The sequence below is a fragment of the Myripristis murdjan genome, chromosome 20 (genome assembly GCF_902150065.1).
Source record: "Myripristis murdjan chromosome 20, fMyrMur1.1, whole genome shotgun sequence".
In the NCBI taxonomy this organism is placed as follows: domain Eukaryota; kingdom Metazoa; phylum Chordata; class Actinopteri; order Holocentriformes; family Holocentridae; genus Myripristis; species Myripristis murdjan.
Window position 1 is genome coordinate 3,531,128 of NC_043999.1, and position 18,157 is coordinate 3,549,284.

The following is an 18,157-nucleotide window of genomic DNA, read 5'->3' on the forward strand; positions in this document are numbered from 1 at the left end:
ATTAATGATAAAACTCAGGAAAATGTCCACATTTGTATTTATTATAATGATAGAAATTATTTAAAATTATGTGACAGGGAGCAACTGACTGGCAAGAAATTCATTGAAACTTTAAAAAATGACCTGAAAATTAGCTAAAAAAAAAAAAATTAAATAATTTAAAAAAAGGATATTATAAAATTAATAATAAAAAAAAAAAAACTCAGGAAAATTTCCACATTTGTATTTATTATAATGATATAAATTATTTAAAATTATGTGACAGAGCGCAACTGACTGGCAAGAAATTCATTGAAACTTAAAAAATGACCTGAAAATTAGCTAAAAAAAAAATTAAATTAAATAATAAAAAAAAAGGATATTATAAAATTAATTTAAAAAAAAAAACTCAGGAAAATTTCCACGTTTGTATTTATTATAATGATATAAATTATTTAAAATTATGTGACAGAGGGAAATAAATTCTTTTCCTCCTTGTTTTTAATTTTCAGGATTTTTTTGGTTGCTGAATTTCGGGTCGTTTCCTTTTTTCTTTTTGCGAATTTTTGGATCATTATCTTATAACTTTATGCACTAAATGACAAACAGTCACCAGCTGAAATCGAACACGCGGGCTGCATTATGCATCAAACACCACAGAAGAAGAACAGGGGTGTTTAAAGACACCATTTGGTTTCTCACCTCAAAACACTCGCACACTTTACACCCCCCTCCACACACACACACACACACACACACACAAACACACCCATCCTGCACACCTCCCAGTCTGCAGCCTCATCCACAGGCAGCATCTACCACACACACACACACACACACACACACACACACTTTCAGATTTCCAAACTGCTGCTGGGAAGGCTCCATGTGGGACGCTGAGGCCCCGTCCAAACCAAAATGAGTTTCAGCAGTGTGACGGCTGTGTGTGTGTGTGTGTGTGTGTGTGTGTGTGTGTGTGTGCTGCAGAGATGGGACTGTAAACCTTCATTCCTCACACGGCCTGTTCGAAAACAATCACAACAAACTGAAGCGATCAATCAGCGGACTGATGGGTTGATCAGCTGATAATCAATCGACCCGACGTTTTTAACGATGGATTGATGATTTTAGTCACTTGCCAAAAAAAAAAAAAAAAACAAACAAAAAAAAAAAAACTGCACCCCAACATCTCCACCCTCGTCTGCAAAATGTGACTGAGGCTTAAATGACCAGCTGATCGATTCACTGACGAGTCAATCAATCAATCAATCAATCAGTGATGAGCAACGATTTGTTTTGAACTCATTCTGAGCGTCACAGCTCACACACCGTTCTCATTCTGATCGGCTGGTTTCAGTCTTTTATCGAGTAAAAACAAGCGAACAACATCGACGACGACGCTCTTCCTTCCCTCCGTTCATTTCTTTAAAAAAAAAAAAAATCATCTTTAATTTTTTGTTTCTATTTTTGTTTTTGTTTTTGTTTCGTCTGCAGGTCCCAGTGAGGAAAACATCTGAAGTTTGATCACTTTCCCATCAGACTCAGGCTTCACTTCTCACACCTTCCTCACTGGATGATTAAAGCCTCAGCTGAAGTGTGTGTGTGGAGTTTGACCTGACCTCCTCCTCCTCCTCCTCCTCCTCCCCTCACTTCCTCTGCTCTCTACCTTCTCCACACCTTTCTTAACCGAGTGTTAACCCCTCCTCCTCCTCCTCCTCCTCCTCCTCCTCCTCCTCCTCCTCCTGGCCGGTCGGGGGATGGAACATAATCTTATCTAAAAAAGGCGGGTCTATAAATAGTGGCCCGGCCAGGGAGAGAGAGACTGACACAGAGAGAGAGAGAGAGAGAGAGAGAGAGAGAGAGAGAGAGAGAGAGAGAGGCAGTCACCACATCACCCCATCTGTGGAGCTGACACTGTGTGTGTGTGTGTGTGTGTGTGTGTGTGTGTGTGTGTGTGTGTGTGGATGGTTGCTGCCTAACCCACAGAGGGCTGCTCCTGATGCACAGGATCAGATGAGGCTATCTGATCTACACACACACACTCTGTTTATCCTGCAGCCGTGGCTCTGATACCATCATCATCATCATCTTCATCTTCATCATCATCATCATCATCATCATCACAGCAGCTCAGCGGACTTAAAATAAAGTTTTGAAAACGTTATGCAACAGCAGAGTCTCTGGAGCAAAACGTTTTGACGTCAGGGGGTTTACAGTTGGAGCTGTGATGCAACGTGTGTGTGTGTGTGTGTGTGTGTGTGTGTGTCGTTCTGCAGCGTCATCCTTCCTCCAAGCAGCGCTAACGCTAAACCAGGCTAACGCACACTGACTGACACTGGAGCACACAGGCTAAATGAGGCTACCGCTAATGCTAAAGTGCAATACCTTGTCGGTGAGAGGGGCTAACAGGCTAATGTAGCAGGCTAATATAATATAATCAGGTTAGAGGATGCTGCTGCTAATGCCACAGTGCTTTACAGCCACACAGATAGAGGATGTGGCTAATGCTAACATGCCATAGTTTCTGAGTGAAGCCGGCTAACAACAGGATGACATACGTTAGCACGATGCTAAAGCACTACACACTGAGTTTAGTAAGTTAGCAGCAGGGATAGCATGAACAAGGTGCTTAGAGCTAATGCTAACACACCACTGGTTCTGAGTGAAGTGAGCTAAGAGCAGGATGACATAGGTTAGCACTGTGCTACGCTACTAAACACTGAATTTAATCTGTTAGCAGCAGGCTAACATGAGGAAAATGTCCAAAGCTAATGCTAACGAGCTATACATTTTGATTGGCATAGGGTAATGGCAAGCTAACATAATAGAGTGGTGAAGTCCCGCCCTTCCACTTCCAGTACATGGGGCCTCAAAAGCAAAAAATCATGAATACGATTCAATGGGTAGATAAAAATTATGTTCTGGTCCCGTTTGAATTGTGCCATGGATTTCACATATGTTGTTTGTGATATTTAAAGATAATTTTTCACGCAAAGAAGACTACAATTGAGCGAGAAGAATTTTGATAATGTTAGGTTTTGTGTGAGCCCGCTTTGTGAACTACAACTCTTCGCTGCTCTCCACGCGAATGATATACGTCACCACCTGCACTGGAAGCCTGCAACAGACATGGCCATTTCTCTGCTCCGCGCTGAGTTTTTGAGGTTCTGAGTTTTTGAGGTTCTGAGTTTTTGAGGTTCTGAGTTTTTGAGGTTCTGAGTTTTCGAGGTTCTGAGTTTTTCGGCCCGACGGCGGGGTCCGCTCGCCCTCCCGCCCGGCCCAGCGCTCCGTCGGCCCTCGGAGACGCGGACAATCTGTGTTTTCTCAGCAGCATTTAACTGAACAATGGAGCAATAAACGGTCAAACTCTTGACATGAAAATTTGTTATTTAAGCCTATAAACAACATTTGTGTAATCCATGGCATAACGACGGGGGGACCAGAAAATAATTATTTTCTGTCCATTGAACGCCATTCAGTTTTTTCGCTCCGAAAGGTCCCATGGGGGCCCACCGGAAGGGGCAGGACTTCACCACTCTATTGGCTAATGCCAAGCTAACGTAAAAGAGGCTATGATGTGCTGCGGCTAAATGCTAAAGTTGGAAGCGGCTAACAGCAAGGTTAGCCGCTGGGGTGACCGGCTAAAGATGCTAACAGCATGCTAACACAGTCACAGCTACGCTAAGCTAGAAATGAAGCTAAAAGATACTACAGACGTTCATGAGGAGAAAAAAATAATAAAACACAAGGGAGGATGCTGTGTTTTTTTTTTTTTTTTTTTTTTAATTTCATTTAATTTCATTGTGAACTTGTGCACTTGTTATTTTAGCATATTCATTTTGATTTGTGCAATTTAAAAGCTTTTTTTTTTTTTTTTTTTTTAACTAAATCCTTCCACTGAGGGTCAGGCAGCCCCAGTGAACAGCCTGCAGGACATTTCAGCTGTTTATTGAACTGTTGGACTGGGCAGTATCTCTCTCTGTGTGTGTGTGTGGAGTATCAGGGTGCATTTTTGTATACTGTTATGTTTTTGCAGGATTAATGCACATATTAACACAAAATGCACACACTTTCCTCTCTTCTTTTTTTTTTTTATTTACAAATTACTGATGCACATATTTTTGTATTTCTTTTCCCTTTTCTTATAATTTCACTTCTGCTTACGGTATATTCTTCTCCTGAGAATTTGAGCAACTGCAGCTGACCCAGTTTCCCCCCTCGGGGATCAAAACGGTGTTTCTGATTCTGATTTAGTGAACAAAGCTTCTCACCGGACAGCCAGCGAGCGAGGAGGAAGGAAGGAAAGAAAGAAACAGAAAGAAAGAGAGAGAGAGGAAAGAAAGAAAGAAGCACAGAGGAGTTGGAGCTGCTTTGTTTGCAGTAGCTGGTTGACGACTTGATGAAGCTTCATCATGTGGCTGAAACGATGGAGATCAATGGGGGGAGGAGGAGGAGGAGGAGGAGGAGGGATGGGGGGAGGGGAGGGGGGGTGTTGTAGGATAAATGGAGGCTAATGTGCAGACAAAAGGTCTCAGAGGAGGATGAGAGCTTTTAATTAGGCCGCTACATGTCTCTCCCTATGGAACAACACAGCCCAGTGCAACTCCCATTCAGCCCTGTTTACACACACACACACACACACACACACTCAGAGAGAGAGAGAGAGAGAGAGAGAGAGAAACTTGCATTCTTTTACATGTTAACCCACACATCGTAAACACCGTTAATCACCGTTCAATATAAATCTGATCATTTCGATTATTATAAAACTCCAAAATTTAAAAAAAATACATATAAATACACAAGACATAAATAATTAGTTAAATGCTTAAATGTACATAAATAGATACATATCAATATGAGGAAAAATAAATTTACAATCTAAAATCTACTATTATCTGACAACAGTAGAACTTTACAAACTGAATCTGCAAAAGGTCACGCGGCTCATTTTGATAGATCTGTTTTTAGAGATTTTTTTTATTTTTTATTTTTTTGGTTCTGATCTGACAGAAAATATAATGTTGTGTATAATTCTGCAGCCCTGCACATGTTAGCGAACATTATCGCAGCTCCAAGAGCAAAATAAAATCCAGGCTGAAGAGTTTGGGTGTAAAAAAACCATCACACACACACACAGTTGGGGCAGCCTGCACGGTGTGTATTGTGTTCACAGGAGGTTTTATTAACACCCAACACTTCATTATGTTTTTTTTTTTGTTGTTGTTTTTGTCTCCTGGTAGAAATACCACTCATCTGTTGTTGCTAAAGAACTCCTCAGGTATTCTGATCAACCTGCACAATTTAAATACACACTGACTTTGTGTTTGGTCACATGGCGCATTTTGACATGATCACGATTATCTGACATTTTTGTATTTATTTTCTTAAATTATTTTTTAGATATTATCTATTTCTTTTTCTTCATTGCGGGATGTCTCGTTTTTTTTTTTGTCTTTTTTTTAGATATTAATTTATTTTTTCACTTATGCCCCTTTTCCACTAGTACCTACTCAGCTCGACTCGGCTCGACTCTACTCGGTTTAAGAGCTTTTCCATTAGGTCGTAGTACCTGCTAGCAGGTCCCATTTAGCACCTACTCAGCCGGGGTTCCAAGCGAGCTGAGTCGAGCTGAGTCGAGCTGAAAATGTGACGTAAACGCGGTGCAGGCAACTGATTGGACAGGGAGTGACGAGAGCGACTCCCGCACGAAAACAAAACCCGACATTTAAAAAAAAAAAAAAAGACGGCAACAGCGGCCGTGCGCATTGATCGTCAGTGAAGTTGTCAAAGTCGGAAAATGGCAAGCACACCGCTACCGCGGTCAAATAAAGACGTGGAGACTTTTCTGAGCTTTGTGGCGGCCCAAAGAATCCAGAGGGAGCTGGACGGTGCGCCGGCGACTCCACCCACGGCGCGGTGCTACTCAATTGTAATGGAAAACCACCTAAACCGTGTCGAGGCGAGTAGAGTCGAGCCGAGTCGAGCCGAGTAGATACTAATGGAAAAGGGCCATTATTGTCAGGTGTCCATTTTTTAAGGTATTCTCTATTTATTTTTCTTTTTTTTTCATTAGTGTGGGATGTCTTTTTTTCTAGGTATAATGTTTTTTTTTTCCTTATTGTGAATGTTATTTTTTGGTATTATCTGTTTTTTTTGTTTGTTTGTTTTTTTCATTATATTTTTCTTGCATAGCCTATTTTTTTGTTTATTTATGGATCTGCTCTGTCTCCTATCGTGGAATGACTTTTGTACACTGTCTATGTGTTTTTATTTATTTTTCTTTGTGTTTTCTTGTGCTTTTATTGTGCTTTTCATAAAGTCTGAACTGCATATGATCCACACTGTCGAGTCACGAATATCGTCCATAATGTTTAACTGTTTGCTGGTTTATAGCAAAATAAAAGCTTCCTACTGTGCAGCTCTTCTTCTGTGCACATGACAAATTAACTTACTTCCTCAGCTGACATCATCATCATCATCATCATCATCATCATCATCATTTTTACAGGCCAAACGCTGGAAAAAGTTCAATTAAAAAGATAAAATTTGTCACTGAAGTGAACGGCAGGCGGTTTATTTGTTTCCTCACCTGTGCAGAACGAGGAAAACAAGCATCCCTCCTCCCTCCGTTCATGCTGCATCATGCCTTTACTTGACTATAACTGCAGGCTCTGTGTGTGTGAGTGTGTGTGAGTGTGTGTGTGTGTGTGTGTGTGTGTGTGTGTTACAGTTCCCACAAAAAAAAAAGCACTCACAATGGAGGATGCCCATCACACAAGACGCTCTTTGTGCATGAGTGTCTGAGTGTGTCAGTGTGTGTATGTGTGGTGTGTGTGTGTGTGTGTGTGTGGCATGTGTGTGGTGTGTGTGTTAAGGGACACATCATCGACTACATCATCAGCCGCCGCAATGCCATCAACACTATTAAAAACGAAACCACACAGAAGAAATCGGCCACAAACAAACCTGACAGCCTTCAAAAGTCTTTCCATAAAGAGTTACAGGAGGGAGGGAGCATCCTCTAAAAACTGTGCATGTTAAGATCACACACACACACTCTCTCTCTCACACACACACACACACACACACACACATAAGATAGTTTCCTGTTTCCACGACAGAAGACGGAAATTCAGAAAATTTTTCTCAGCACCCGAGCTTCAGGAATCCATGAGATGAAATTCACCTATTCACACACTCAGTGACAGGCTTTCACTTTTGATTAAACCACACACCAGACACACACACACACACACACACACACACACACACACACACACCCTAGACCTCCATTTGAGAAAACACCAACCACTGTTACTCATAATGGGTAGAGGGACAAGTTAAAAATTTCCCCTTAGCAAAACGTGCCTGGTCCATCTTTGCATGAGTGAATGTGTATGAGTGTGTGTGTGTGTTAGACAGAGAGAGAGAGAGAGAGAGAGAGAGAGAGAGAGAGAGAGAGAGAGAGATCTGCGCCTGTCGCCGAGGGCCCAGCTCGGCCTCAGTGTTGAATTTCGTAATGGAATGCTAACTGCTCATCCGGATCTCTCCTCCTCCTCCTCCCTGCTCCTCCTGACAGGAGCAAGAGCAGCAGCAGCAGCAGGAGGAGGAGGAGAGCGGCACTTTATGCTTCAACCATCTCCCAAAAATACACCCCTCTTCCCCTCCCCCGCAAAACCTCGGTTCATCCAAAACAGCCACAAAACATGCAGCAGGTTGCACCGGTTGCATCCCTGTCCCCACCAGCAGGCCCTATAATAACCCTGTGATAAAACCCTGCAGAGACACTACACAAAGATCACAGCAGGGCAACACTGTACTGGCACAACAACAGCTTAAAAGGTAAAAAAATAAAATAAAAAATACTATACAGTCACCTATTCTACCACTTATATAAACATTACAGAGGCATTAGAGGAGATAAAGACACTTTCAAACGCACTGAGGTCATTATAAAGTCAAATATGGTGTCACTGTGGGAATATTATAGGAGTTGCATAAAAGATGAGCAACATAAGCCCATACAGGATCATTGTAGGAACACCACAGGAGCCACTTTATGGTGTTTTATAAGCCCAAAACTCACTTCAAGTGCCACAAAAGTACACAGCAAGTCGCTCTGAGGATATTATAGGAATATTATAGGAATATTATAGGAATATTAGAGCTGTTTTGCTTCGGTGTAACTCGAGTTTAAAAGTTCCAACACACCCAGAGAGACAGAGAGAGATAGAGAAAGAGAGGGAGAGAAAGAGAGAGAGAGAGAGGGGGAAGAAAAAAATTCCCTAGCAACCATTATCTAACCAGTTCAACCCGAGAGACTGAGAGAGAGAGAGAGAGAGAAAAAAAGGAAAAAAAGTCATCAATTCATCACTTCTCCAATGGGTGCAGCGCGTCAAACACCCAAACCGAACCCCGTCCATCAATTATTGACAGGGATGGGAGATAAGAAAGTCTCTTTGGCACAGTAAAGAAAAAAATGTTGGTGGAAAAAAAAAAAAAAAAAAAAAAAAAAAAAACTACAGTAATGCGTTTGAGCAGCCGTCCAGCATCCTCCGCGCTGCTGCCGAACGGCGACGCCAAAAACACACCAAGTGGCGTCGCGGAGGCAAAAAAAGTGAACAAAGTAGTGAGGAGAGAGGGCGAGAAATGCAGAATTAAGGCCCGGGTTCACCTTTAAAACGGTGGTTTGAGCGGTGGATGATGTCGAAAGAGAGAAAAGAGAGAATAAGGAGGGGGAAGGAGGAGGAGGAGGAGGAGGAGGGGGGTGGATGCAACAGGCGTCACGTCGATGCTGCGCGTAACCGGAGACGAAAAAAGTCTCCGAAACGCGGCGGAAAAGTGGCCAAACTGCGGCCGAACCGCGACAACATCGACCGAGCCGCCGGTACGGACGTGCGCCGAGGCCGGTGGAGTGACTTTGTAAATGAATAAGCCTCCATTTGTGGCTAAATATGCCTGGGCAAGGTCACCGCCACGGCGTCAAGCCGGCCGCTGTTCGCGAAGACGTGAGCGGAAGTCACCGCGATATGCCTTACAAAATAAAACAAGCTAAAGCAACGAGTCACTGTTTTTATATTGGAGTGCTTGTTTTAAAGTTCATTAATGTAACATTTTTGTACTAAACAAATATGACATGTACGTGCCTTGCATTTATTAAATCAAATTAAGGAGAAGACAAAAGGGTGAGCTAAGTTCATTTAAAAAAACAACAACTAATGAATGACTACATTGATGTGTTGCTTAAAACAGTTTTTTGAAGTCCCAAAAGTCCAAAATCATTATAAAACACACATATAAACATGCATTCATACGGATGGACAAATTCTGGTGACAATGCAAACAACCACACACGTACAGAGCAATCACTTCCACATGCAAAAAACGCATGAAATCACCACTTCTTCAACTAAAACTCATCCCACATCAATGTATGACTAATCACCGTGACACAAAGCTGTATAATTAAATCACACGTGTTTACATCAACGTGCCAGCTCTCTCCTGTGCACGAAAAGCCGAACGACATCAGTCATCAATAATTAAAGTGCTCCACGACATCCATTTGTTGCTGCGAGCAGCTTAGCACATCTTTTGCTCAACAAGTGGTTTATTTTGAAAGGGGCGAGCGGAAGCGGCGCGGCGCATGGCGTGCAGCTTGACGCGGTGTCTGGTAGCTTTACACATGGCCACTAGCAGCGAGGCTCCGACCAAAGTGCACGCGAGATATGGATGCTCGAGTCCGGGCGAGTAGACTTTGAACCCCCGCCGCTTTAGCCTAGCGCCCCCGCTGCGGCACGATGTGACAAAATAAAAGCCCCCCCCCACCAAACGACAAAAACACGAGGCCAAGTGGCGATTAAAGCCCGTAAACAAGTTGTTTTGTGGCGAGAAGTTGAACTCGAGTTGAATGAGGAAGAGACTTGGGTTGAATTCCACCGCTTGGATGCGCATCAAACTAGGAAGCAACACGGAGAGGAGAGAGAGAGAGAGAGAAGAGAAGAGAGAAAAAAAACTCCTCTCCCTCCCTGGCCTTCTCCGCACATCTCTGCTTTAAACTTTTAAAAAGCACCACAACTGCAAACTTGGCCCGTAAAGCGACCGACATCACACACACATCGACGGAACCGTGCGTAAAGAGGCGAGGAAAGCAGCCAAATGAACGCAGGATGGATATATATAATAAAAAAAAAAACTGCACAGAGAGGAGACTTACGTTTGACTTTGTTGGGGTTGGGCTGCTTGCGCCGAGACATCGTGGCGAGGATGATGATGGTGGCTGGTGGTGGTGGTGGTGGTGGTGATGATGATGAACGGGGATGATGGCGAGGCTGATAAAAAAGGATGAAGAGTGAAGGGGGGGAAAAAAAGAGGCTGCAAACTTGTTCCGGAGAGGAGAGGAATCAAAATGGCGTTTCCGAAGGGATGTGCAAAGTTGGACAAACTTTACTCCGGCTTCTCCTCCTCCCTCTCCTCCTCCCCCTCCTCCTCCCTGCTTCTCCTCCTCTCTCTGTCTTCTCTCTTCTCTCTCTCTCTCTTTCTCTCTCCCCCTCCGCGGGCGAGATAAAACGGAGAGAAAAAGAGTCGTGGAGAGGAAAATACTCTTGTTGTTGGGGCTTTTTTTATTCCTCCCCGGACTCCCAACTCACTCTCTCTCTCTCTCTCTCTCTCTCTCTCTCTCTCTCTCTCTCTCTCTCTCTCTCAGTGTGTGTGTGTGTGTCTCGGTGTCTCTCTCCCTCTAAACCTGATAAGTAAAGCTCATCACGTGTTGTCTCTCCAGTCTCCAAGGGGACGTGGCCACCAAGCATCTCTCTCTCTCTCTCTCTCTCTCTCTCTCTCTCTCTCTCTTTACGCACACACACACACACACGCACACGCACACACACGCGCATGCATTACCGGAGTACTTTTACCTTTCACCGCCGGTAAGAGCAGTCACCACATTACTTATCAATCCAAGAAATAAAACTTGTCAGCAGCGTCGGCGCTAAAGATGGAGTTCAATGAATTTAAAAAAAAAAACTCGCCAAATTACGCACTAACACGCAAAAATCCATCACATTTCCACAAAAGCATCGCGTTTTTTTACGCCTCTCCCCTTCAAACCAAGTCATTTTCATTGATTTCCGCCCGTCTGGCGCTCCGTGTGCGCCCCCGGATCGACGTGCTTCAAACTTACTTTAGTCTGAAATGAGGAATAAAGAGCGTTTCTCAAATTGAAACTAACTTGAGGAAGGCTGAAGCGCCACTGCAGCTGCACTTATCAGCCAAAATATCACTTTAAAGTCGAATTATGCATATTGAAAATATAATAAACTAGGTCTGCACGTAACATTTGTGAAGCAGGGTTTAGTTTTCCTTGCTTGGAAAGTTTTATCTGCTTTATTATTTTTTTTTTCTTGGTGTTGAGGAGGAAACAGATGAGGGGGGAAAAGTTTGGACATCCTCTGCGGTTTCCCCGAGCAGCCACACCGCACGGACGCACGGACTTATCGCGATGCTTGGTGGTAACAAGATGAGAGCAGCGTGAGTTTGTGTGGGTTTCTTCGAGGAGGGAGGAGGTGAGAGGGGATGGAGGGATCAGCGGCTGCAGGGGGGGTCTGACGGAGGAGTGACCCCAGGAGGAGCGGAGGAGGACAAGATGAAGGAGAGCGAAGTGACTCCTGGAGCTGCTGCTTCTCTCCATCAGGAGGAAGGGAAGAAACAACTGGGTCATCCCGAAAACATGAATAATAATAATTTAAAAAAAAAAAAAAAAAAAAAAAAATCAATAATTTCCATGTTTAAGTACCAAATAAATAAAGAAATTCCCTATACTTGCTTGTCTAAATGCATTAAAACGATTTTTTATGACAATAAGCTTAAGTTTTAAATGTCTCAAAAAAAAAAATAAATAAATAAAATAAAATAAAATAAAGAACTCCCTTAGTTATATTAGTGAGTGCATCAATAAATTAATCAGCTGCATGTTTGAATGCTTGAAAAAAAATAAAGTGATTTTTGTTAGGTAGACATCTAAAGTCTCCATTTCTTTAATAACTATTTTTAACTGGATTAATAATATACAATAATACAATAGAGCATGCTTTAAGTAGATGTCTAAATATCTTTTTTTTTTTTTTTTTTTAATTAACTGTATTTTTAATTGGCTCAATAAGACAATAAAGCAGTATTTTTTAGGTACACATCAAAATGTCTCACAAAAAGCAAAAAGAAAAGCATTTTTTAAGTTTTATTAATTAAAAAAGTAAATGATTATGTATATTTTTAATTGGCTTAATAATAAAATGAAGCACTTTATTTTTTTAGGTTGGTGTCACTGATCAAAGTCATTCATTCCTGGGCTGCTCTGCTCCTCAGCTGCTTCAACAAACTTTTCCGCACTTTATTCACAAGTTGCAATGATGAGGGTGTGCGTGTGTGAGAGTGTGTGTGTGTGAGAGTGTGTGTGTGTGTGAGTGTGTGTGGCAGGACAAAAATATCTCCAGCTCGGGTGAAAGTTGTCCAACAGTGGCACAGGACCTGGTCCAGGCCAGTCCGGGTTGGGACAAGAGGCAATGCCAGGCCAGGCCAGGCTGGACCGGGACAGGAGGCCCTTCTGGGTCAGGCTGAGACAGGAGGCCAGGTTGGGCCGGCCCGGGCCAGTCCAGGCTGGGACAGGAGGCTGGGCTGAGCCAGGCCGGGCCAGGCCGGGCCAGGCTGGGCCAGGCTGGGCCAGGCTGGGCCAGGCTGGGCCAGGCTGAGCCGTGCCGGCAGGATGCAGCTCTGGAGTTTCACTGCAGTTTCTGCTCCGCCTGGCATTTTCCTCTCCCACATTCCTGCAGGCCCTCCATCTCCAGATCCAGACCCCTCCCCGCCTCCTCCCATCAACCACTGCTGCAGAGGAGCACACACACACACACACACACACACATGCATCCCTCCTCCCACCACCCCCCACCTCTGCCTGCCCCTCCCTCTTCCCTCCCCCTCCTCCTCCTCCCCTCCGGGCGGCAGCAGCAGAGCAGGAGTCAGCAGGAAGAGGCTCCCTCTCTCTCTCTCTCTCTGTCTGTCTTGCTCTCTCTCGTTCTGCCTGTTGCTCGGCACAGAGAGAGAGAGAGAGAGAGAGAGAGAAAGAGAGAGAGGGAGAGAGAGAGAGAGAGAGAGAGAGAGAGAGTTTGCTGCTTCTTCCTCTTCTTACCTCACCAGAAGTGTGATCAGTAATGTCTCTGTCTGAGAGGCTGTCAGACTTTGTTTTTTGTCCTGTAAACATCAGTTCAGTATCGGAGAGAGGCTGGGAACACTTCAGGACCTCACAAGAAAAAAAGAAAAAGATTTAAAAAATGAGAAAAGTCTGGGGGGAAATGTGAACAGCAATATAAACACATATGTGAGTGAAAACAGTAAAAAAAAAAAAAAAAGTAAACTATGGAAACAGGGTTTTTTTTCCTGGAAGCATCAGTCATCCTGTGAGGGCGAAGTCCACATCGGAGGCCTTTTTGCCGCGAAAACCTTTTTGAAACAGGATTTGTGGGCGGGACGAGCCTCTCCGGGAGCTGTCAGTCAAGCCATAAACAGGAAGTCAACACATGTAGTTCCTATTTGCTCTTGACTTCCTGTTTATTTCACCGGCACAGAGGCTGCCAGCTGTGGTTCATGTGGCTCTGTGCTGGGACTCCACTCAGGAAGACACACCGGCCTTCATCAGAGAGGAGGAGGATGAGGAGGAGGAGGAGGAGAAGGAGGAGGAGGAGGAGGAGGAGGAGGAGGAGGACATGTGGCTCGTGTTTTATTTCATGGAGAAGAAAAGAGACAAGTGAGGACGGAGGAGAGGCCTCAAGTCGCTCAAACGCCTCCTGACAGCCTCGGTTCCAGCGATTTGCAGACAAAACGATGAGGCTTGCGGTTTCAGAAGGTGTTTTTTTTTGTTGGATGCAACGACACTGGAAGTTTGGAGACACATAATGAAACCAAAATGATAAACCGTTCAGAAGAAGCTTTTTTTAGGTCGTAAGCGTTCAGCCGAACTGACTCTCTCCTTCCTCTTCCACCGAATCGCTCGTGGAGGAAGGCCGCGAGGCAAAGTGCTCACCTGAGGATCCTGTGTGTTTGTCCTCAGAGGTGTGCAGAAAATAAAATGTTCTTTTAATTTCCACGTCTAAATACCTCCAAAATAAATACATCTCTTATCTTTGCATGTCTGAATGCATCAAAAAAAAAAAAAAGATTTTTTTCTAGTTACCATTCAAAAAAGCTTCAGAAAGTAAACAGATTCCTTTACTAAAGTTTTAAATGGCTGAATAAATAAAGTAGTTCCATAATTATATCAGTAAATACAGAAGCACTTGTTCAGGTAGATATCTAAGTGTCTCCAGAAAGAAAAGCATTTTCTTACTTACATGTTTAAAAAAACGCAGAAACGCAAAAAAAAAAAAAAAAAAACCCGCAGTGAATTAAGTTTTTGATGGCCGGCAGCACACACAGAAAAATAAAGGTGTCAACTGGACCTGAAAATGGTTCTTCAAAATGCTGCCACAGGAGAACTTAATCTAGCTCCACAAAGAGCCTTTCACACCATCGGTCTTTAAAGAGCCAGCTTCCTAAATGGTTCAAAAGTTCATCAGAGGGTCATAAAACGGTTCTTAGAGGAACCAGCCGTCGCTACTTTAAAGACAAGGAAGGAGAAAAGCTGCTCTCTGAAAAACACTGGTTCTTAAATGGTTCTTCAAAATGCTATTAAAACCATCAGCAGCTGGAGAACCTCTTTCTTTAGGGTTCTGGTTCCTCACACACTCTCTGTGGTTCTTTAAAGTGCTAAAGGTTCTTCATGTTTATTGGAGTTATTTGGTGGCGGCAGCAGCTAACAATTCTTTTCCTTGTGGATTAATGTGCAGATTATTTCCTCAGTGAATGGATTAATGTCTCGCTCTATAAACCATCAGAAAACATTTTTAATAGCTCGTCTGGAACCCAGTGAAGGAACAAGGAATGTGGAGAACCGGCCAACAGCATGTTCATGTTGGTTTTCAACCTGCACACAGTCATCTGATTTAAACCACTCAGAATACCTTTTATTCTGAAAATTCACTAAAGAACCATTTTATAAAAGGTTCTTTTCTTTACTCTACAAAGAACTATCTCAAAATGGTTCTTTAAAGAACCTATTTTTGCTAAAGTTCTTTAAAGAGCCATTCACGGTTCCTTAAGGAACCATTTTTCGATGTTCATTTTCTTCCTCTTGCTAAAAGGTTCTTTGTGGAACCAAAAAAAGGTTCTTCTACGGCATCACTCTGAAGAACCATTTTTCATTGCAGAGAGCACCATTATTTTTCTGTGTGTAGTCTGGACCTTACAAGCTGATTTATGCACCAAGATACAAACTATTTCCATTCCTTCTCTCTTTTTTTTGTATTTTTTATTGTTTTTTTAATAGTTTTTTTTTTTTTTTTTTTTTTTTTTTTTTACTGTTTTTATTCACAAACCTATCTTTATTTCTATTCCTATTTTCCCCCAGATTTTTCTAAATTTTTTAATCTTTTTCTTTTTCCCCTTGTGAAACCCTGAGCAGCTACAAAGGTTCTTTGTGGAACCAAAAATGGTTCCTCTCTAAGGCATCACTCCAGAGAACCATTTTTGGTTCCAGGTAGGACCTTTATGTTTTTCTGTGTGGAAGACGGTTCTCTTCTTTATCCTTCTCCTGTTGGATCAAAATGAAGCTCGCTGATGTTTTGCGTGTGTGTGTGTGTGTGTGTGTGTGTGTGTGTGTGATCAGAGCGCTTCAGTCCTCTTTCTCTGTGCCCTGTGACCTCTGACCTCGTGGTCCTGCTCTGGGCTGATGGGCTGCCTCTGCGGGAGCGTCGGCTGGGAGTTTGGACGGCAGCGTCTCTGTCTGGGTGGAGTTCAGCATCAAAGCTGCGGCGAGCCAGCTGGCCGGCTCACAGGTACTTTCTCTTGTTTCTCTTTTTCAAACTCACACCACAGAAGCACAAAGTCACTCAAAAAATGGTGAATATGTGGAAAAAGTGAGATGGGACGTTGTAATTCCCAGGCTCAGGAGATGGAAAATGAAAACTGCAGGCGTCTCTCGGATCGCTCAGCCTCTCAGTTTGGTGTCTTCTGTCCTGAAAACGTCTCGAGGCCCGAGGCTCGAGGCCGCTGAGCCGACGCCGTCAATCTGATAGCGAGGCGGAGGAGCAACAGATTAGCGTGTGCTGTTGACAGCTGAAATAAAGGCCAAGGGTGAAGTTTGAGCGCAGAGCGACGGCGGCGGCGCTAACACACCGCTCAGCCTCGCCCTCCGAGGGCAAATCTGGTTTCCTGCAAACAAGAAACAAAAAAATCTGCCGGTGGGATGAGATAATCCCACAGTACCCCCCCTGCTCCCCCAGATTAAATGCCTTCAGTGCTTGTGAGGCGTCACTGAAGTCCATCCAGCTTCACATGCAGTTTCAATCATTAGAAATACAGTTTTCTTGTTTTTCTTCTTGTCCATTTTTTTGGTCTTTTTTTTTTTTTTTTTTTTTTTTTTGGCAAATATTCTGCTATTTTTCCCCATTTCTTGCTTTTAATGTGAGTGCAATTTTTCTGGTAATTTTTTCCCCAACATTCTGATCTTTTTTTTTTTGTCTCTTTCTTTTTTGTGAGTGAATTTTTTTTAAAATAATATTTTACTATTTTTCTTGTTTCTTGCTTTTTCTGTGGGTGCAAATTTTCTGGTATTTTTAAAAAAAAATTCTGCCAATTTTCTTGTTTCTTTCTTTTTTGTGAGTGCAATTTTTCTGGGGATTTTTTTTATATTTATGTATTTATTTTTTTATTATTATTATTTTTTTAGTAGCATCCTAGTCATTTTTTTGCTAATTGGCTAATCTCCCGCCATGTTTTTTTTTTTTTTTTTTTTCCCAAAGTAATCAAGTGAATTTGCCCAAGTTTCAATGGATTACAGTCCTCGGTTATTTTTTTTCTTTTAATGAATGTGGCAAAAAATGCAAATTTTATTTTTTAAAGTAAAAATAGAAGTTGAATAACATTTATTTTTCTGAGGGCACCACTGATCTGATCTGCTTTATTTCAAAATATTTTTATTCTGGTTCCTAGAAAAAATCCTGAAACAAGGTAAACTGCCCTGGAAACCAGTGGGATTATCTCATCCCACTGGTGGATTTTTTTTTTCTTTCACCTGATTTGAAGAAAAACAAGATTTGAGCAGCCACCGTGTTGCTAATCCAATCAGCCTTTTTTCACCTCATCCAGACACTTTAGAATTCAAATGAGACTGTTGGGAAACAATGACAACACCCACACACACACACACACACACACACACACACACACTGGGAGGTTGGGATGGGCCGGTCGTTACTCACCAACCTCAACATCAGATAGTTTACATTTTAAAAAAAAGTTTCCCATCACAGTGTTTTTTTTTCATCTTCCTCATCCAGATTATGCGCAGCGCTGTAATCCAAACCCACACACTCAGCGTCACGTTTGAGTTTGTCATGTCTGATGTGGAGGTCAAAGGTCAAGGCGTCGCTGCACGGGAAGTCAGACACGCGGAAACCCGACGCCACGCCTCATTCCTCCTGTCTCCATGGCAACAAAACCAGACGCGGAGTCCCTCGGGATCCTGGACTTATGTAATAAATCATTTCATTAAACGCAACGCCGCAGGAGGACGGCGGTCTGTGAGGTCATTAAACACATCGCTGCAGGAGGACGGCGGTCTGTGAGGTCATTAAACACATCGCCGCAGGAGGACGGCGGTCTGTGAGGTCCTTAAACACATCACCGCAGGAGGACGGCGGTCTGTGAGGTCCTTAAACACATCGCCGCAGGAGGACGGCGGTCTGTGAGGTCCTTAAACACATCACCGCAGGAGGACGGCGGTCTGTGAGGTCCTTAAACACATCGCTGCAGGAGGACGGCGGATTCTTTTCTCTTTAATTTTCTCAGTTTTGTAAATTTCTTCTTCGTGTTTCGCTCACAGGCCGCTCTCTCTTGACCTATCGGCTACGCCAGAGAATGTCTAATACAGGGAGAAGTGGCACTCTCGTCTAACTTCCCGATCTCGGAAACACGTCTCTGTCCATGTGAGGGCGCTCGCGGGCGAGTGCAGAATGAATGGGACTCTATGGGGCTACACCCCTAAAACCCACTTTTCTCTGGAAATAATTTTTTGTCAAGTAATTTGAAT

The 18,157-nt window shown here is 43.1% G+C and overlaps 1 protein-coding gene across 1 annotated transcript in view; it reads right to left on the reverse strand.

Annotated features, from left to right (window-relative positions):
- rreb1a (ras responsive element binding protein 1a) overlaps positions 1-10,786 on the reverse strand; it is an 89,634-nt gene extending 78,848 nt beyond the window's left edge. The window contains exon 1 of the mRNA XM_030079737.1: positions 10,199-10,786. Coding sequence (XP_029935597.1) covers positions 10,199-10,238 — 40 coding nt within the window. The 5' untranslated portion in view covers positions 10,239-10,786. The remainder of the gene's footprint in view (positions 1-10,198) is intronic.
- Positions 10,787-18,157: the final 7,371 nt, after the last annotated feature.